Below are 22,731 nucleotides of genomic sequence, written 5' to 3'. Positions count from 1 at the left end.
ATTCGTTGTAGAAAAATCGCAAGAGCTACAATTGCTTCCAACATTGCAAATTGATCACCGAGACTTTCGTGGACCTCCGCTGAACGGAATGAATCTAGAATAAACGATTTTACAAGTTAACAGTAAGCCAAAACCGAACTGGATATAGCAACACTAAGGCATCCGATGAGAAGACAGCTCTAAATGGGTTATCAGATGTTCCAAACACAACAACTGATAAGGTTGTTTCTGGTGGTTAACATATGGCATTGGGGACCTGGGCTGGGCAACTGCAAAAAAATAAAAAACAACACTGATCTGGTCAGGCCCGTTGGTCAGACCGGTTCGGCTGGCCCGAACAGATTAGCATTTGCAAAGATATCCTTCAAGAAATTAGAGAAAACGTGAACCTGAAATCAGTGTTCGTTTCATTAGGAATAGGTTCTTCCAAGTCAAATTTTTCGGGCAAAAAAATCTTCGGCTCTTTCCTACACCTTGAAATACAAGAACAGATGACAAACAAAATGATCAGATTGAACGCCAATTATATATGTATATATGTGTTCTGTTCCAGTGATGATAGTAGATTGTTACAAGTAGTTATTTTCAAAATAAAGCAAATTTCAATAGTACTACTTTTGACGAGTGATGAATATTGTATACGAGTGAGAGCCCACAAGTAGTGATGCTTCGGCTCTGGTCGGGTCAGGTAGATCTCCCAGGAAATGTACATCCATCTCTAGAGATTTGTTAATTGTATGTTATGGATCCACCAAAATGCGATAGAGAGCTTTTGAGTCTAAAATATATATAAATGAAATAACAAAGATTTGGTAATAGACGAGTGAAATTTCATATAGATCTTATACACAGATTGGACGCTAAGAACAAGATGCGTGTATATTCATACACATTTGTACATCTCCATTAGAATGACATTTCCAACACTCCCGTTCAGTTTCGATACCAATAAAAGTTACAATTGGTTCTATACTTCCATTAATATAGAAAAAAAGGAGAATCACAGTTTAAAGAACTTGCGCGTCTCTTTTTTTACGGTGTCTATGTTGGACTTGAAATTTTTCGCCCCTTGACTTCATATGTAATACCCCTAGAACATCTTAGTAAACTGAATGACCTCTTTCCTTCGTTCCTATTTTACTTGAAATTTTTCGCCTCTTGACTTCATACGTAATACCCCTAGAACATCTTAGTAAACTGAATGACCTATTGCCTTCGTTCCTATTTTTTCTTCCAGATCATTTAACTAGGACGAAGAGAATTCTGTTGGAAAAATAGGGTGCAACGACGCAGCAGAATAAAAGTCTCCACTCACTTGTGTTAGTTTATGAGAAAAATATGTATAATCTGGCAACAATAATTTGAAGAACTGAAAGTAAATAAGATAACGAATTTAACGTGGAAAGCCTCCTTAATATGAGAAGTAAAACCACGTGACTATAATCCACTCAATATCCATTATATCAATGAATGAGTTAAAAACAACGTCCTGCCGTTCCTATAGAATAACTTTTGAGACTCAGACCTCAAAGAAACAATCTCAAACACAAAAAAACTCACAAGAAATAATAAAATAGTCTAGAAATATGCAGTCCAAAATGATCTTAAGTTCACTAGGATTCCGACCACCAAATACCAATCTCGTCGTCCAAACACTAGATAAACAGGTCAGAAATACCTCTGCAAAATTTCAGCTACATCAGAGAAGAACTCAACGTTGGATTTCGGATTTCCCGAACACCGAAGACACTACGTGCTGAAAACAACCCTGCAACAAACCTCTTTCTCTCTTCTACCTTCTCTTGTGGGTCTCTTATTGTGCTGTGTTTTTCAAACTCGATTAAGGTAATATATATATATATATGGGTTATTTCCCAAATAGCCCCCAACTTTGTGACTGGTTTCCTGGCTAGCCCCCTACTTTATCAAAAATACGCAGATAGTCCCCTTTTTAAGATTCCTTTATAACACCGTTAACTAGTCATCATTTCTCTCTCCTCCATTTCATCACCTCTCTTTGCCACCTCATCTTCTCGCCACCTCATCGTCTTTACCGACAAAAATCGTTTATGTTTACTACATAATTCTTAGGGTGAGCAACGGTCGGCTAAACCGACCAAACCAAACTCGGCTGAACCGAAGTGAATGGTTTTTAGGCCGAACCGACCAGACAAAGATAGGTTTTTTATTTTCTATTTTATTTGTTTATGATCCTCAGATTAATTATTGTTTTATATTTAAGGTCTTATAGGTTTGTCCTCCTAATAAATCAAAGTCACCCATATTTGACTTGCACCGGACCCAAATCCACATAAGATATTTCGTTGGCCTTCATACTATAAATTGAATATGGTAATATGAGAAATATAATTTTAGTTGTCAATGATAACGATACTCCCCCTCATAAGTTGAATTTCTCGACATATTAAACCAAATAGGACAGAGGGAACATCAATACAACAACATTCTCACTCTATGAAATTTCTAAAGTAAAAATTAGAGGGCATTTTGGTTTTGAGATTATATCGAGGCACTGATGAAAGTTATATATCTCAAAGTCGTTATTAATTCGCGTTGACAATTAGTCCTACAACTTTCATACTTCGATATTTTTGAGCTACGTGGAACTACCCTATTGAGAAGGTACAATTGGACAGGCGCATACTCATTCGACCGAGTTTGTCCTAGTAGGCTCGCGTTTTGACGGTCGATGTCTGAGTGAGGAACTCACTCGAACTCGTCTAAAATCTAGTAGATCCAATGAGTGTTACCTATCATCAGACACGGACAACCACGAGCTTCATTGGACTCGGCCCTCGGGTGAATGTTTGGGACATGGGGCCTTTTCCCTCTTCGGGAAGATATAAATCATTAGCTGCATATTCAATCTACTTCCAAAAATAGTAACCAGCGTCAGTACACATTCAAAAAACAGGGGAATCCATCCGTTCTTCCCAACGAAACCCTAATTTTTTTTCCTTCAATTGTTCTTCTTCATCTGCACCTCCCTTTTAAACATGAACACCAAAAAACCTGTTACTGTTCCTATTAAATTTAGTCTCAAAGCCATCGACAACCACAAATTCAAGAAGAAGAAGAAGAGTAAGAGGAAAACGAAAGGTATTCTTCCGTTTCCTCGCAGAGTTTGTCTTGTCAACAACAAATTGAGAAAGAAGAAGAAAAACAGAGGTACAATTATTTCAAACCCTCTTATTTATAGTAATAGCATCTGTACTAGTAGTAGTAGTAGTGATAATGGTGGTTATCTAGGTCTGGATGAAGATGCATTAATATACGAGATACTGACTAGATTACGAGTTAAATCACTTATTCGCTTGAGTTCAGTTTGTAAACGATGGGATTCCATAATTCATAAAGATCATGACTTTGCTATTTCACACCTTAGGAGATCAAAATTACAAAACCCTAGACTCTTTATTATCGCGGAATCACCACCAATGCCAAGGGCAAGTGGAAGATTTAATGAAACCCATGATTACTTTTTGTTGAGAGCTGACTTTATTGAAAATGCTAAAGGAGCCCTAATTCATTCTGTAAACCATTTTAGTTCGAACTGTATTAAGGGAGCTACACAACCTGTCAATGGTTTGACTTGTTTCATTCACACATCCCACGATGCTGTTCAATTTTACAATATAACTACCCAAGAAAAATCTCCATGGATTGTTTCCAAGTTTTTGACGGAAGAACGGAGAGCGCACAAAGAAAAGTGCTCTAGCGCCATTTTAGATCAACGTAAATCATTCTATCAGTTAGGTTTCGATCCTGCCTCTAACGTACACAAATTGGTCTGTGTTCGGCGACTATATCGACTTGATATTGATTTGAAATATAGTGTTTGTGAGGTCTTGACCCTTCCCCGAATTGGAGATGATTATAATCTTAAAAGATGGAGAAGGATCGACGGTGTGCCACCGGTACCAATGTTAAATCCTTCTGTTTATGTGAATGGTTCTATATATTGGAGAAATCCTGCACTTAACAGGGGTGGAAAATGGAAGGGTAAAAATTTGGATCCTGTGTTTATAGTTGCATTTGATGTTGGAAAGGAGACATTCAGAGTTATTCCAGTTCCTCGTTTTGTTTTTGATAACCATAGATATCTTCACGGACATCTGCTTGTTGATTTATTAGAACTGAATGGAAGTATAGCTTTACAAATGATCCATTGTGGCATTGCGAGGATATATATATTTGATCATGACAAAAAAGATAATATAGCAACAACAATTAGCAACCAAAACTGGACTGAAGTGGCCATTAAGTTACCACCCTCATTTTGTGATGATGGGCTTCCTGATCTCAAGTCGGTATTTAATCAGATAATCATAACAGCTCATTGTATTCGATCGGAAGATAAAGAATTTATTTCAAATGGGTTTGAAGTGAACACGAAGTCTTTACCTTTTTGTTCTTACAATCTAACAAAGAATATCTTCGAAGAATTTGAAGTCAGTGAAGTTCCGGCACCGATTTCAGATGGTTATACTATTTGGGCATTTAATACGTTTACTGAGAGTCTTTTCCCTGTTTGCTTCAAATTGGATTCGGCATCTTTTGGTAACCCTGATCTAAAGATCCGCTACGAACCTTGGTAGAGGTTGATCTTTGAAATCAAGTTAGTTTTTTTACTTTCTCAACGTTTTCCAAACCTGAGGAAGATTGTCTCTAATACTTGAAGTTTCATTCGCCATTTTTGTTCTCTTGTTTCTGTCTTCTTTTTTTGTCCCTTTAGAATTGAAATGAAAGATATAAATGTGTGCTTTGTTCTGGTTATAGTAGTAGATTGTTATATTTGTAAGAGGAACCAAATTCACATATACCTTGGATGAGTGATGAATATTATAGGAGATCATTATAATTCTCAATAGTGAATAGATAAAATATGTAACTCTACCTTAGAAGATATAGTGTCTTTTTTCAGACCAAACTAGTTGTCTCGTGTCCAGCAACCAGTTGGAGAGAAGGTCGTTATGACGTCTGAACTGGATATAGCAACACTAAGCCATCCGATGAGAAGACAGCTCTAAATGGGTTATCGGATGTTCCAAACACAACAACTAATAAGGTTGTTTCTGGTGGTTAACTTATGGCATTGGGGACTTGGCTTGGGCCGGCCAACTGCTAGACCTAAAAAAAAAAAAACAACACTGATCTGGTCAGGCCGGTTCGTCTCTGGTCGGGTCAGGTATATCTCCCAGGAAATGTACATGGATCTGTAGAGATTTGTTAGTTGTATGTTATGGATCCACCAAAATGTGATAGAGAGCTTTTGAGTCTAAAATATATATAAATGAAATAACAAAGATTTGGTAATAGATGAGTCAAATTTCATATAGATCTTATACACAGATTGGACGCTAAGAACAAGATGCATGTATATTCGTACACATTTGTACATCTCCATTAGAATGACATTTCCGAAACTCCCGGGCAGTTTGGGTACCAATAAAAGCTACAATTGGTTCTATACTTCCATTAATATTGAAAAAGGAGAATCACAGTTTAAAGAACTTGCACGTCTCTTTTTTACTGTGTCTGTGTTGGACTTGAAATTTTTCGCCCCTGTAATACCCCTAGAACATCTTCGTAAAATGAATGACCTCTAGCCCTCGTTCCTATTTTTTTCTTTCGGATCATTTAACTAGGAGAAAGAGAATTCTATAGGGAAAATAGGGTGCAACGACATAACAGAATAAAAGTTTCCACTCACTTATGCTAGTTTATGAGAAAAATATGTATAATCTGGCTACAATAATCTGAACAATTGAAAGTAAACAAGACAACGAATTTAACGTGGAAGCCTCCTCGATATGGGAAGTAAAGCCATGGGACTGTAGTCCACTCAAAATCCACTATATCAATGAATGAGCTAAAAACAACGTCCTCCTCGTTCCTATAGAATAACTCTCGAGACTCAGACTCCAAAGAATCAATCTCAAACACAAAAAAAAACTCACAAGAAAGAATAAAATAGTGTAGAAATATGCAGTCCAAAATGATCCTAAGTTCACTAGGATTCCAACCACCAAATACCAATCTCGTCGTCCAAACACTAGATAAACAGGTCAGAAATACCTCTGCAAAATTTCAGCTCAATCAGAAAAGAACTCAACGTAGGATTTCCTGAACATCGAAGACACTACTTGCTGAAAACAGCCTTGCAACAAACCTCTTTTCGTCTTCTACCTTTTCTTGTGTGTCTCTTATTGTGTCAGTGTTTTTCACACTCGATTAAGGTAATACATATATATATACACACTCCCCTTTAACCCTAATTCCAATCACCGACCCACAACTTGGATTTAGGCTTAGTTTATATGACTAAACCCGTTAGGTTTCCCCACTAAGAGGAAAACCCAACAAATTCTATTAGCATTCTCCGCACCATGCCACCACCCAGCAACTGACTCTTTTGACTCGAAAAACTGCAGAGTTTTGAATCAGTTCGTACAATGTATAAAAAAGTATTGGACGCGTAAGTAAGAGTAGCTTACCCTCTCAATCATAAAGAGTTCACTTAGGTCAAGAAATTCAACTCTTAAAGGTATGACCCCGTCTCCAAAGCTGATGTTTGTGAGTCGAATTGGGTGCTTGGTAAGAATACTGGAAAGGATATATAAGTAACATTAGAGAAATAAAAAAATTCAGAATTTAAATTCACTCTCAAAAATTTGTGACAAACTACAAGAAATTTGACTATAATTTTGTGGGCCAACCCCAAATAAAGTAGTAAATTTTTGTATGTTTAGTACATAATTCTGAGGGATGAGCAACGGTCGGCTAAACCGACCAAGCCGAACTCGGCTGAACCGAAGTGAATGGTTTTTAGGTTGAACCGACCAGACAAAATTAGGTTCCATTTTCTATTTTATTTGTTTATGATCCTCAGATTAATTACTGTTTTATATTTAAGGTCTTATATGTTTTATATCTAAGATATTTTGTTGTCCATATATTGACTTTCATACTCTAAATTGAATATGGTAATTTGAGAAATATAGTTTTAGTTGTCAACAATAACAAAGCTCCCCTAATAAGTTGAATTTCTCGAGAGATCAAACGAAATAGGACAGAGGGATTATCAATATATAGGGGTGTACATCGGTTGGATAACCGACTTTTTGGGCCAATCCAAAGTCCTAACCGAAGGGCTCGTTTTTTCAAATCTAAATCCGAACCAATCTGTTTTTGGTTTGGTTCGGTTACCGATCCGAACTATGCATGAACGGTTTAGATCGGTTGGATAACCAAACCACCTGTGACATTTTACCCTAAACAAAAAATTGCATTTTGGACTTAAAAACATGGAACTAACTTAACTATCGAATTTAGCTATAATTCTCCGCGCCATTTACTTTCTGTTACACATGTATTAAGCTACAAGCCTACAACATCAACAAACATGGAACTAACTTAACAATTAAATCTCAGCCATCCATCATTCCCATCATATATATTTTTATATATAATGTATAAAAAATAACAACAAATGGTTTGGTTCGGTTATCCGTCAACCAAATCCACAAAACCGATCCAAACCACTCGGTTTTGTCATTTTGACATCTGGATCACTATTGGATCGGTCCCAAACCGTCCAAATTCGTTTGGATCGGATTAGATTGGTCGGTTCGAATACTAAATGAACACAGACAATATACAACTACATTCTCACTCTATGAAATTTCTAAAGTAGAAATTAGAGGGCACTTGGGTTTTGAGATTGTATCGAGGCACTGATGAAAGTTATATATCTCAAAGCTGCTATTAATTCACGTTACCAATTAGTCCTACAACTTTCATACTTGGATATTTGTGGGTTACGTCGAACTACCTTATTGAGAAGTGAAAGAATTATAAACTCTATGAAACTTTCTCTTTGATCTTTTATTTTATTAAGAGTAAGTACAATTAGTGATTAGATCACTTTATGTATCTAATACAAGTTGTTTAGAGAGAGAGCGAGTTTGTTATTTCTAGAGAGAGAGAAAAACAGGAAACTAATTCCTAACTAATATTTAACAGAATCTCAAAGTGTTAGTTATAACCCAAGTCTTAACAGACTTGATTATACTTACACCATTATACCGACGTCTATAGGAACCCACAATGCTTGAATCTTCACATATGCTTTCATAAACTATCTTTTCTCTACTATTCCCCCTCAAGCTGAACTTTCCTTAAAATGCATCAGCTTGTTCTTCAAGAGAGTAAAGGCAGGAGAAGGAAGGCCCTTGGTGAGTATATCAGCTAACTGTTGATGAGTTGATACATACTAATTTGGAGAGAACCATTGCTGACAAGATCTCTAATGAAATGATAAGCAACCTCTATATGCTTAGTCCTAGCATGAAAAATAGGATTGGAAGCTATATGCTTAGCTCCTTGACTATCACAGAATAGAATAAAACGTTTGTCTAGAGACAAATGCAACTCATCCATTAAGTAGTTTATCCAAAGAATTTCTATAGTGGCAACACGCAAGGCTTTATACGCAGCCTCTGTTGAAGATCTAGCAACAATAGGTTATTTCTTAGAAGATCAAGAGAGAAGTGTTGAACCAAGAAAAATACAATATCCATTGGTAAACCTTCTAGTATCTGGGCATCCTGCCCAATCTAAATCAGAATAAGCTTTAAGAGAAGATAAACTACATGGATTGATAGTGATACTGAGCCAACAGAGCTCTTCAAATATCACAGAATCTTCTTAACTATAGAGAAATGAGAATCCATTGGTTCATGCATAAATTGAGCAGCATAATTGACTGCAAATAAGATATCAGGTCTAGTAAGAGTCAAGTATTGTAATGCTCCAACTGTGCTCCTATATACAGAAGAGTCAAGAAGTATATCACCATCAAGCTTAGACACCCTTGAACCACTAGCAACTGGAGTCTTGCTTGGTTTGCATTCTAACATTTCCAACTTCTCAAGCACTTGAAGTGTGTACTTCTTCTGAGTAAGTAACAAAGAGCCAGACCCATTTCTTGTTACCTCAATAGCCAAAAAATAGTGCAACGATCCTAGGTCTTTCATTGCAAATTCAGTGCTTAATGTCTTGATAAGTGAAGAAATTAGAACACTTAAAGAACCAGTAAGAATTATATCATCAACATACAATAAGAGAACAAGAGATTCACCATTTTGAAGCAATATGAATATGGAGTGATCTGTTGAGCTCTTAACAAGACCTAATTGCAGAATGAAATTTGCAAATCTATTAAACCAAGCTCTGGGTGCTCGTTTCAGTCCATATAGAGACTTATGAAGTAAACATACATGAGATCTCTTATCTGAGCATATAAAGCCAGGATGTTGGGACATGTATACCCTCTCATCCAAAACACCATAGAGGAAGGCATTTGAGACATCAAGCTATTTTATCTCCCAAGCTTTAGTAACAACAATAGCAAGTACTAACCTTATTGTAGTGGGCCTTAACCACTAGACTAAAGGTTCTTTTGCCACTAGCATTGCTTTAACCCTTTCTAGGCTCCCATCAGACCTGAGCTTAACTTTGTAAGCCCATTTACATCCTAGCACATTCATAGACTTGTCATAAGGAACTAGAGACCAAGTCTTGTTTCTTTCAAGAGCTGAAAACTCTTCATTCATAGCTGTCATCCACTGAGGTGACTTTGAAGCTCCCTTGAAAGTTGTGGGTTCAGGATAAGTGTTTAGTAAAGCCACAAATGCTGATGAAATAGGATGACAGATAGTGTAATTTGCCACAAAATCAGGAATAGACTTTGGTTTATGAATACTATTTCGTAGTCTAGTAGTCATAGATGTGTCCTATGAGAAACATCTGAAATAATGGGTCTAGATGAACATTGAGAATAGATGGTATTTGACTGAATGGTAGGTGGAGCAGAAGAATTACTGGAAGTAGGATGGGTTGGTTGTTGTAAGTAATTGTTTGGTTACATATTAACTGGGTTGTAAGGATATTGGAAGTACCACAGTTGACACAGGTTTGGGTAAAAGTGATAAAGAGTTGTCACTAGCACAGTTCTAAAATAAGAAGCTATGTTTATCAAAAATAACATTTCTGAGATATGTAATCTCTTTGACTGAACTTCATAGCATTTGTACCCTTTGTGTAAAGAACTATAGCCTACGAAAACACATTTTGCAGATTTTGGACTCAATTTGTCCTTTCTAGAATGTGCAAGATAAGGATAACACAAGGATCCAAAGACTTTCAAGTAGGAATAGTCTGGACTCTTATGAAAAAGAGACTCATATGGTGACTTGTTATTCAAATAACAGTGGGTAACCTATTTATAGTAAAGGTTGCAGCAGAAAAGGCATCAAACCAAAAAAAATTAGGCAAAGAAGCTTGAAAGAGAAAGGTATTACCCATTTCAGTGACATGTTTGTTCTTCCTCTCAGCCTTCCCATTTTGTTGAGGAGTGTAAGGGCATGAGCACCTAAAAATGATCTCATTTTCATCAAGATACAACTTGAAATCCCCTTTAGCAAGTTCAGGAGCACCATCACTCTGAAATTTCTTTATCTTAACATTGAGGAGATTCTCATTTGAAGTCTTGATATGTTTAAAACAATATAAGCTATCAGACCTCGAGACCAGTGGATATATCTCAGAGAATCTGCTATAGTCATCAATGAATAGTATATAATATCTAAACCCATTTGAAGTAGTAATAGGTGTTGGACCCCAGATGTCACAGTGCACTAATTTAAGTGAAAAGTTTGATTTTGAAGCAGAAACAGGAAAAGGAAGACATTTACTCTTACCAAGCTGACAAGAGTGACAAAGCTTCTCAAGATTATGAGAGTTGAATTGAATTTTATTTTCCTGCTTGAGTTGCATTAGATTTGTCTTTGTTGGATGTCCTAATCTCAAATGCCAAAGTGTTGGCTCTTATCTTTTTGTAGTTGTATTTGCCTCAAAAGAAGAATCTGGCTTAGAGAAGTTAGTGGGATATAAATCATTTACCATTGGACCTTCTGCTAGAATCTTATTAGAATATGGATCCTTGATATTGTATCCCCGAGGTAGAAATTCCACTGAACATAAATTCTCTTTTGTAAACTTAGAAATGAATAAGAGATTCCTCTTTATATGTGGAACATGAAGAACATTATTTCGTTAAAACTGCTGAGAAGAAGTAGAAAGAAGAGTGTTACCAGTTTCTTTGATTGAAAGAAATTTGCCACTTCCAACCATAACACCTTCTTTGCCATTATATCCCTTTGGATTGCTAATGACAGACTGATTATTAGTCATATGACTTGAAGCTCTAGTATCTGCAAGCCATGGAATAGTTTCAGCTATAAGACATTTCTCATTTGACTCATTTAAATCATCATGCTCTGCTTGGGGTGAAGAATCACCAATAACAACAAGATTACATTCAGCAACAACAATGTCATCCTCATCTTCTTCAACAAAATGTTGTGATTCTGTCTCATCTATACCATCCTCTTCTTCTTCCATATGAAGACCAGCAAATTTTTGCTAAGGATTAGAATTATCATTTGGGGTAGCATACCTAAAGAAACAATTAGGTGCTAGATGACCCCATCTTCTACAAAGTCCACATGGGACATTTGTGAAATCGAAATTTTCTACCTTTTGACCCAATTTGGATCTATCTATCTGTGTTTTGCCTTTATTTGAGGAAGAAGTCCCCATTGTTGGCCTATCAATTGAATAATGACCATGTGCGATCTTATCCTTGTAATTTTGATATGATTTAGCCTAAGCTTTCTGTCTATCTTGTTGAGATTTATGTTTGTATTGTGCTCTATTTCCAAAGAATGCAATTTCTGGCTCATCTTGTGATTCATTTAAAAACCATTGTTCATCATGCAATAGTATTGATCGAAGTTCAGGAAAGGTAATCCTTCCTTCTCTATTATTAATTGAAATCACAAACTGGCGAAAATCTTTGCCTAATCCTAATAAGGTAATTCAATAAAGGTCTTTATCACTTACCTTATATTGACAGCCGATAAAGCATCTGCAAGAGACTTGATCTTTCTTAGGTATTCACTAATGGAAGACTTTCCTTTCTTTATAAAATGAATTTGAGCACGAAGAAGGTCTTTCTTGGCTTCAAATTCCTCTATGTAAATAAGATCGAGATAAGACCAAATCTGAGCTGAGGATTTTAAACCTAGCGCATCTGATTTCACTTCTTGTGAGAATGTCGCCTTCAAACAAGATTGAACAATACTATCTTGTTTCTTCCATAACAAAAACTCAGGATTTATAACTTCTCGATCATTTTCTGTAATAAACTTTTGTGGTTCTTCAATCGATCCATCGACATAGGAAATGAGATCGGCTCCATAAAGAATCATCTCAACTTGATCTTTCCAAACAAGATAGTTAGATCCATCCAACTTATCAGAAACAAAATTAGAAATATGTGAGATTGATCGATTATGATGATTGAACGAAGAAGAAGAAGAAGCTAAATTCGAGCGTGATTCATCTTTAGTTAAACTCTAAAATCTGATACCATGAAAGAATTATAAACTCTATGAAAGTTTCTCTTTGATCTTTTATATTTATTAAAAGTAAGTACACTTAGTGATTAGATCACTTTATATATCTAATACAAGTTGTTTAGAGAGGGAGAGAGTTTGTTATTTAGAGAGAGAGAAACAGAAAACTAATTCCTAACTAATCTTTAACAGAATCTCAAAGTGTTAGTTATAACCCAAGTCTTAACAGACTTGATTATACTTACACCATTATTACACCGACGTCTATAGGCACCCACAATGCTTGAATCTTCACATAAGCTTTCATAAGCTATATTTTCTCTAATAAGAAGGTACAACTGGGCAGGTGCATATTCATTCGACGGAGTTTGTCCCAGTGGGCCCGAATTTTGACCGTCGATGTCGGAGTGAGGAACTCACTCGAACTCGTCCGCTAAAATCTAGTAGATCGAACGGTGTGTTACCTATCATTGGACATCGACAACCACGAGCTCATCGGACTCGGGTGAATGTTTGGGACATCGGGCCTTTTCCCTCTTGGGGAAGATCTATATAACAAAACACATTGGTTGTGACTAGGACAAGCTGACTAGGATAAAAAAAAAGAGAAATATTGCCAACTGGATTTAGACCTTAAATTTAATTTTCATTACTTTGGTAGATGTCAGTCATTCAATTTTTACCCTAAATTACTCTAATGTATTCTTAACTACCGCATGCAAAAGCAACATAGAGAAAATACACTTATGCCAAAACTCTTCGTGTTCTTTCTCTTCAATTTGTCTCTTTACAGTTTTTTTTTTCCTTTCAATGGTACAAAAATTTATGATCAATTTCTTTAATCATTTTTTTGCGTAAAGTTAAAAAGGATTTTCCTTTTCAATGCAAAAAAACGGAATTTAATTTGGGTATTTTATTTCTGAAATTGGTGAGAATTGGAAGTTCAAAAGGTAATTCAATTTCGTGGATTTCACACTAGATCTTATTTAAGTTCCAATACACATTTTTGTGAACTTGAAAGTTAAAAATTACTTCAAAAAGAGTATCATTGGTGCTCCTGTCTATTTCGTCATTGTTCTTGAATACCTTACTGCAAAATTAAATTTCTTTTTATTGATTTGAATTTTTTCCACTTTGATTCTTAGATTTCTGATTTTCACTTTTGCGAATTATATCTTTCAAAATCTTCGTTAAGATCTTCCAAACGGGTATGTTCACTTCAAATTTTTTTAGTAAGCTTTATATACGGTTTCTTGTTTTCTGGAATTGATATACCAACGAACAATCATAAAGGGATTGATAATACAATTTATGGTATCGGTTCTTCATTTGTTTTCCTTTGATAAACTTGAAATTTCAACCTCAGAGTCTCTCTCCCTCCCTATAAATGTACATCGTTTATAATTATGTTTGTGTATTTTATTGTCCAGGATTATTAAAGAATCATGGTTGGCGTCATGCCAACTGTAAAGTAATACCAATGCGCACATATCCCTCTTCATTTAAGGATGAGCAGTTTGATTATCTCTTCAAACTATTTTTCTGCATATATATCTTATCCAAGTTGTTGGTGTGCACTCATTGTCAAAGTTGCCTCCAATTCTTTTTTTTTGTTTAAAGGCATGTGTCTAATTCTTGATGTCGATGTACAGACATGTCAAGTGTAATTTGTTGGTGTCTTCTAGAGTATAAACTTATGAGTGATAAAGTTTCTAACAAACTGTAATTGATTATATATAATTCAAAGCTCCTAAATGATATCATGAATTCCAAATTAACTTGCATATTGGATCAAACTTATCATAACTATATTATTTTATTTCCCGCTTACCTTTAGAAACTGTTTTGGTTTGGGTATATTTCATTTGTTTGCAACCAATAGTTTGTTTTCGAAATTAGATTATCAAATGTTTAGTTTGGTTTGTTTCTATTAAAAAAAAAAACAAATAATGATAAAAGGAGATCTACTAATCGAGTATATTTGCAAGTCGAGGTCATTCACCGTGGAAAATACAAGAGGACAAGAAAACCAGCAGAAACCTTAAGTGACTTGTTTTGATGCGTCTCTAATATTCTTAGAGCCGCTAAACTGAGAGACACGACAAGCCACAATAGATAACAAGTTTTGTGAGTGTCTAACAATTTTGACTATATTTTCTTGTTACTATACCATGTGGCTCCTTCATAAGAGATGATATATTTTTGTCAGAATTTTTGTTTCAAATACGTAATTACTCGACGAGAGCTTCTGTGCTGCAGGCACGGGTTATGCCTAGTACTGTATAAATCATTAGCTACATATTCAAAAAATCTGCTTCCAAAAATCGTAACCGGCGTGAGTACATTCAAAAAAGAGAGGAATCCATCCTTTCTTCCCAACGAAACCCTAATTTTCTTCCTTCAATTGTTCTTCTTCATCTTCACCCCCATCTTAAACATGAACACCCAAAAACCTGTTCCTGATCCTGTTAAATTTAGTCTCAACGCCATCGATAACCACAAATTCAAGAAGAAGAAGAAAAACAGAGGTAAAATTATTTCAAACCTTCCTATTTATAGTAATAGCATCTGTACTAGTAGTAGTAGTAGTAGTGATAATGGTGGTTATCTAGGTCTTGATGAAGATGCATTAATATACGAGATACTGACTAGATTACGAGTTAAATCACTTATTCGCTTGAGTTCAGTTTGTAAACGATGGGATTCCATAATTTATAAAGATCATGACTTTGCTATTTCACACCTTAGGAGATCAAAATTACAAAACCCTAGTCTCTTTATCATCGCCAAATCACCACCAATGCCAAGGGCAAGTGGAAGATTTGATGAAACCCATGATTACTTTTTGTTGAGAGCTGACTTTGTTGAAAATGGTAAAGGAGCACTAATTCATTCTGTAAACCATTTTAGTTCGAACTGTATTAAGGGAGCTACACAACCTGTCAATGGTTTGACTTGTTTCATTCACATATCCCACGATGCTGTTCAATTTTACAATATAACTACCCAAGAAAAATCTCCATGGATTGTTTCCAAGTTTTTGATGGAAGAACAGAGAGCGCTCAAAGAAAAGTGCTCTAGTGCTGTTTTAGATCAACGTAAATCATTCTATCAGTTAGGTTTCGATCCTGCCTCTAACGTACACAAATTGGTCTGTGTTCGGCGACTATATCGACTTGATATTGATTTGAAATATAGTGTTTGTGAGGTCTTGACCCTTCCCCGAATTGGAGATGATTATAATCTTAAAAGATGGAGAAGGATCGACGGTGTGCCACCGGTACCAATGTTAAATCCTTCTGTTTATGTGAATGGTTCTATATATTGGAGAAATCCTGCACTTAACAGGGGTGGAAAATGGAAGGGTAAAAATTTGGATCCTGTGTTTATAGTTGCATTTGATGTTGGAAAGGAGACATTCAGAGTTATTCCAGTTCCTCGTTTTGTTTTTGATAACCATAGATATCTTCAGGGACATCTGCTAGTTGATTTATTAGAACTGAATGGAAGTATAGCTTTACAAATGATCCATTGTGGCATTGCGAGGATATATATATTTGATCATGACAAAAAAGATAATATAGCAACAACAATTAGCAACCAAAACTGGACTGAAGTGGCTATTAAGTTACCACCCTCATTTTGTGATGATGGGCTTCCTGATCTCAAGTCGGTATTTAATCAGATAATCATAACAGCTCATTGTATTCGATCGGAAGATAAAGAATTTATTTCAAATGAGTTTGAAGTGAACACGAAGTCTTTACCTTTTTGTTCTTACAATCTAACAAAGAATATCTTCGAAGAATTTGAAGTCAGTGGAGTTCCGGCACCGATTTCAGATGGTTATACTATTTGGGCATTTAATACGTTTACTGAGAGTCTTTTCCCTGTTTGCTTCAAATTGGATTCGGCATCTTTTGGTAACCCTGATCTAAAGATCCGCTACGAACCTTGGTAGAGGTTGATCTTTGAAATCAAGTTAGTTTTTTACTTTCTCAACGTTTTCCAAACCTGAGGAAGATTGTCTCTAATACTTGAAGTTTCATTCGCCATTTTTGTTCTCTTGTTTTTGTCTTCCTTTTTTTGTCTCTTTATAAGTGAAATGAAAGATATATATTTGTGCTTCGTTGTGGTGATTCTTTTTTGTTGAAAGGCACCGATTTCAGATGGTTATACTATTTGGGCATTTAATACGTTTACTGAGAGTCTTTTCCCTGTTTGCTTCAAATTGGATTCGGCATCTTTTGGTAACCCTGATCTAAAGATCCGCTACGAACCTTGGTAGAGGTTGATCTTTGAAATCAAGTTAGTTTTTTACTTTCTCAACGTTTTCCAAACCTGAGGAAGATTGTCTCTAATACTTGAAGTTTCATTCGCCATTTTTGTTCTCTTGTTTTTGTCTTCCTTTTTTTGTCTCTTTATAAGTGAAATGAAAGATATATATTTGTGCTTCGTTGTGGTGATTCTTTTTTGTTGAAAGGCTTTGTTGTGGTGATGGTAGTGGATTGTTATATTTGTAGATGGAACCAAATTTACATATACCTTAGCCGGGTGATGAATATTATAGGAGATCATTATAAATCTAAAGTGAATAAATAAAATATGTAACTATACCTTAATGATATAGTGTCCATGTCAAGACCAAACTAGATTTCTCGTGCCCAGCAATCAGTATGGAGATAAGGTCGTTGTGACAGTCTCAAGCTTTAGTAGTTATTGATCTTGTATGGGTTCGAATATTACTATTTTGTTCTATACCAAGTTTGATGATATATATCCATATATTTTAGACAGGAATTGTCTCTCCTAACAAAAACCGATAGAATCTGGGAGGAATGTAGAACTCTAATTTATCAAAAATGAAAAGAATTAAGAAGTTAGGTGGCATATCATTTTAAAATGAACAGAGGCTTGTACTTTATTCTGGAGAGCTAACTAAAAGCACAAGTTTATTTACTGGTTATTGTCATCTGTACGTTTACGTAGCATTATCATAAAATGAGGAAGATAGCATCAAATTTATGTGGTAATCTAGCGGTAGTTTTGTCATGTGATTCGATGTAACAGCGAGAAGAACAATTTAGCGGAAATGTTACCATTCTTTAAATGTACCACTTCTCCACTAAACCATTTATCATTGAAATTATGAAAATGAATTGGTGGGGTTGATCAATTGCATATGGCTTGAATATTTTATGTATACATGATGTTGTAGGACTTGATACGCTATTTATAGAATTACAGAGAGACAATAATTGCAATTTTTCATATCTATCAATGTAGTATATATATAGTAACAAAATTACATGAAAACCACATAAACGTAACTTTAGAAGGAATCACCTAGAAGCGAAAGCCAGTGTAGGTTGAACTTCTCGTAGGCTCAATTTCATGTACAGACCCTGTAACATAAGCAATCATCTTATCTCTGTTAAGTATATAAAACATATTCTATACAATAGATGCTTAAAAAGTTACATAAATTAAAAACAGAAGACGGCTTAAGAAGAGCTCCAGTTTTTCTTCCGAAAGGCATAGATGAAAAATACACATATTCAATCTACTAGAACACGATCCAGTGATACTATTTCAGACTTTTTATTATAACATTTACTATGCGTTTTTAATATAGAATGAGCTACAATTGATTTTTTTAGTGTATTTGATATCCTTCGTAAGAAACACAGATCTAAATGATTCTAATCCATAACAAGTTAAGAATCTCATTTATTGCTCAACAAAGAATATTTCTTGACTCTTCAAAAACATTCGACTAGCAAATTTGACTTTCTTGAGTACATTCGACATAGGCTAGGAAGAGTTCACAAGGTAATTAGCGGAGAAGGCGGGGGAACGAAAAGTCAAGAGGATGGTGGAAGCAATCACTCGAGGGGAGTCGACAAAATCAGATTCATGGGATTTTTACCATATGTGGTATTTAATAATGGGCCGTGCCAGACCCACCATAACCCGTGGGAACAGTCGGGGTGGGTGTGAGGGGCTTATAGATAACCCCAAACCCTTTAACAGATCTCAAGTGGTCATGTTAATGTTTTGATCAAAACTACTGTGTAAAGATGAGAAAGCTTACGTTTGTTGTATGAATGGTAGCTCCAGTGGTCATGCTAATATTTTGATCAGGAACCAGGTCGAAGTTCATTCGCTGTAGAAAAATTGCAAGAGCTACAATTGCTTCCAGCATTGCAAATTGATCACCAAGACACTTTCGTGGACCTCCGCTAAACGGAATGAATCTACAATAACGATCTTACGAGTTAGCACTAAGCCCAAACCGAACTGGAAATAGCAATACTAGGGAATCCGATGAGAAGAGCTCTAGATGGGTTATCAGATGTTCCAAAACAACAAAATTATCAACTAATAAGGTTCTTTCTGGTGGTTAACATACGCCATTAGGGACTTGGCTCGGGCTGGCCAACGGCTAGATTTTCAAAATACAAAAACTGATCTGTCCTGGCAAGTTGATCGGCCTGAACAGATTGACATCACTAGCAATGGCTAAGATATCCTTCAAGAAAATAGAGAAAAGGCGAACCTGAAATCAGTGTTTGTTTCATTAGGAATAGGTTCTCCCAAGTCAAATCTTTCAGGCAAAAATTCTTCGGCTCTTTCCCACACCTTGAAACACAAGAATAGAAGACACACAAATGATCAAAACAAATGCCAATTGAATTGGTAGATAGACTCCTCTAATTTATTCTGGGTCTAATTCTAAACAACTGAAAAATCTTTATACCAAAAGCCAATCGGTCCATATCTTTAAACAAATTTTGAAACTTTATATGTACACATTTGTGTTTTGTTCTAGTGATGGTAGTAGATTGTTATAAGTAGTAATATTTGTAAAATGAACCAAATTTCAATGAACTACCTTCGACGAGTGATGAATATTGTATACGGAGATCATTATATCTTGACCAGCATTAACCTTGTAATTGCCTGGAAGGACGTCAGGGATTTGAGCTCTCCTTATTAAGACCTAAAATACTCAAATCCGGGGACTAAAAATAATCATCTCCAGTAGCAAAATCAAAACTTGGGCGATTAACATAAATATAGGTAAAAAATTTGAGACTGTAACATACAGGTGGATGTGGGTAGAGACGAAGCGATTCATTTATGCAACGAGTCAAGTACTTGAGCTCCTTTGTATCCTCATAGGTAGGATTTCTTCCTTGCAGAACCCTATCAACTTCTTCTTGTGCTCTCGTCAAAGATGATGGATTCTAACAAAAAGGAATATGAGCAGAATGTCATAGCTAAAGAAAATTTCCTGCTCATAATATGACACAGTAACTAATTGTTATAGACGAGAACTATATGGACTTAATTGATTTAGACAAGAAAAACGGCAAGAGGCAAAAGTGAAGTTTCCGATCACGTGAAATATGCATCGTTGATGGATAACATGTTTCTGATCAAGATCCATATCTTCATCATGGGCTTTGATGTTTCCATCAACTGCGAATTTCGCTTTATTCTGACATCAGAAAATTTCAATTTTCCATCAAGTCCATATAATTCTCAACCAATGCCACTACACCACTCATGATGCTTAAAATGGCTTTCAGACTCGATTTTCTCTACTCTTTGAAAGCCTATGTTTTGGGCTTAGTTCAACAAAAAAAAATAGTACAAAAAATGAATTAAGAACAACAGTGAATGGATACCAAAGTGAGACGATACCTTACTTAGAAGATATAGTGTCCATGTCAAGACCGAACCAGTTGTCTCGTGTCCAGCAACCAGCATTGAGAGAAGGTCATCTCGTAATTGTATGCTTGAAACCTAGAATGAATGAGAATGCGTTATTATGGACTTATGTGGTGACTATAGATACGAAGTGAGAATAACTTATGTGGTGTTTTTTTTAATTTAGATCTAGCTCGGGATGGATTCAGAATGTTTGTAATTTTGTTTTACTCGTGTGTCTGACTCGTCTGAATGGCAGACTTCAGCTGATAGTTTGTCCAATTGAGTGAGACAGTAAATAAAGTCTAATGGTGAATTCATCGTCTGAAATGACTATTGTACGCCTAAGGAGAACAAGTCAGTCAGACGGAAGAAACAAATACCACCTTAGAAAGGTAACAACAAAGAATAATAAGAAGAAAATTCGAAAAGGCATCCAGAATTTTGGACAAACCTCTTCCCTGCTAGCAAGCAAGAATCTTAGGATGCTAGGGTCGGACTCATTAACATATTCCTCCCCGTCAATCTTCTCTCCTTCAGCATCAACCATCTTTTTACACTTCACAATAAGTTCCTCAACGGTATTTCTGATTATAGTAACTGCATTTTCAGCCTTTATTTGCCTTGGAATTATTTTGCACAACGGTTTAATCTGCAAAATTGTAGAATAGAACCATGAGAAACTGTATAAGAGAATTAAGAGAAGATTGTTAGAACGGGTTGAGATAAAAACCTGCCTTCCAGTAGGGTAAAAGATCAGTTGAACGAGCTTCCGCCTCTTTCAATGCAGTATAGACAGCATCAATAACAGGACTATCAGCAGTAAGTGCATCGAAATTGTAGTTGAAAACCGATAAACCAATAACATCTAAAGTTAATTGAGAAAACTTTGCTTCCATATTCACAGGAGAACCATTGACTGCATCTTTCTGAAGCTTCTCCACTAATCTTTCAGCACATTTGCAAAATACCCTTTCGACTATTATCGATAAGTACTTCTTGTGAATCGATGGAACCACAGCTCTTCGCCTTGCCTATAAAAAAAATCATATTCTTGCTGAAGAAAATAATGTGTTTAAGAATGTAAAAAACCCACCATTAGATTCAAAAACTTAATAATTGATAACAATTTCTGAAGAAAAATAGAATAATATGTGGAAGACAAAAATATTGAAGCTAAACATTGAACTTGCATGAAAACATAAATCGGGTGGTTTAGACAAGTATACAACTACCTAAAGAAGTGTTAAAACTCATTGAGCCTAACTCTCCTTGAAAACCGAGCTTGAACAGAAAAGATTGCCCAAGAGCTATCTGCTTCACAACTTCTAATGCCAATGCAATTTCCCCACACATGGGCTAAGGCTAAGAAGTCCCAACCATGACACGCTAGCTCTAATACCACGTTAGAGCCCATTTGGCCTAACCTTCCTTGAAAAAAGACTTGCAAGGAAAGGATTTCGCAAAGATTTATCTACTTCACAAATTCTAATGCTTACGCGACGTGGGATAATGGTAATATAGACAACTCCCACAAAATGATTTTTCTAAATTTGATTTAACAAGTCGGGGATAATCTTCAGTGAGGAGTGTTTCTTGATAATTCTAGTCAAAATTGGCCTATTTGGTACAACTAGAACAAGACGAATTCGATATATGATAGTTAAGAATGTGAATGACTAAAGATCCACCAAGTTTAAGAAAATTTCCACTTCAAAGTGTTGATTGACATCTAATTCCACTACTAAGTATGAAATCCAGAAATTGATTCAAGAACAAGTAAGTTTCTTGAGAAATTACAATAAAATAAAACATGGGTTGCAATCAAAATAAGAGAAAGAGGGAGAGAGAATACAGTCCAAAGAGGGCCTTCAGCAATGGCAACACCAGAGCCAAATAAGAACTCGGAAACCTCAGCAACAAGACCTTTAGCATACTTGCCATAATTCTTCAAAACATGTTTGGCAATGGCAGGATCACTAACAACAACAAAATTACGAGGTCCAGCTGCAAGACGATAAATTGGACCATATTCTTCCATCCATTTAAACAATGGAAGAAAAAGTGCTCCTCCTAATAGTTCAGATACATCTTCAAGTTTAGGACTAGCAATGGGTATACCTGAATCATCTTTACTACTATTACTAAGAGTTCTTGCTATAGATGTAAGCCAATCTGGACTTACCCATGATCCATTACTACTACTACTAGAAGAAGGATCCTTTTTAATGGAGGATTTGATGAAATTAGATGGGTTTCTTGAGGAAGAGGAGAAGAAGAAGGTGGGTTTTTTGAGGAATTGGTGATTAGGGTTTGATAGATAAGAAAAAGAAGAGAGAGAAAGTGAAGATGCCATGGCGGGAAGCAGAAACAGTTAATTGAAGAATTTTTTATGTGCTTCCATTATAATTTGGGTAAGCCAAACAAAGAATGAGAAAAAGAGCGTGTCCAAACGCTATCCGTTCTCTCTCCTTTGGTTCATCATGCTAATGAAATGGTTATCAAGAACCAG

General features: G+C 35.7%; 1 protein-coding gene across 2 annotated transcripts; it reads right to left on the bottom strand.

The window, feature by feature from the left end:
• LUT1 (Cytochrome P450 superfamily protein) lies at positions 1 to 22,731 on the bottom strand. Of its 2 annotated transcripts, XM_086652060.1 has the most exons (9): positions 22,075 to 22,731; positions 20,957 to 21,253; positions 20,674 to 20,871; positions 20,214 to 20,315; positions 19,613 to 19,753; positions 19,399 to 19,506; positions 19,063 to 19,145; positions 18,598 to 18,760; positions 17,754 to 17,908 (listed from the first exon to the last, which is right to left on the bottom strand). In XM_086652060.1, the coding sequence occupies exons 1-9, from the start codon at positions 22,573 to 22,575 to the stop codon at positions 17,846 to 17,848; spliced, it is 1,656 nt and encodes a 551-aa protein (XP_086508186.1). In that variant the 5' UTR covers positions 22,576 to 22,731; the 3' UTR covers positions 17,754 to 17,845. The 2 variants fall into 2 exon arrangements, with proteins under 2 accessions (XP_086508187.1, XP_086508186.1); XM_086652061.1 differs by lacking the exons at positions 17,754 to 17,908; positions 18,598 to 18,760 and adding an exon at positions 1 to 94 and having other exon boundaries at positions 22,075 to 22,704.

Source organism: Eschscholzia californica, unplaced genomic scaffold (genome assembly GCF_041429995.1).
Source record: "Eschscholzia californica isolate CP2 unplaced genomic scaffold, dmEscCali1.0.p SCAF_1, whole genome shotgun sequence".
NCBI classification, from domain to species: Eukaryota; Viridiplantae; Streptophyta; class Magnoliopsida; order Ranunculales; family Papaveraceae; genus Eschscholzia; species Eschscholzia californica.
This window is presented reverse-complemented; position numbering and strand designations above follow the sequence as displayed.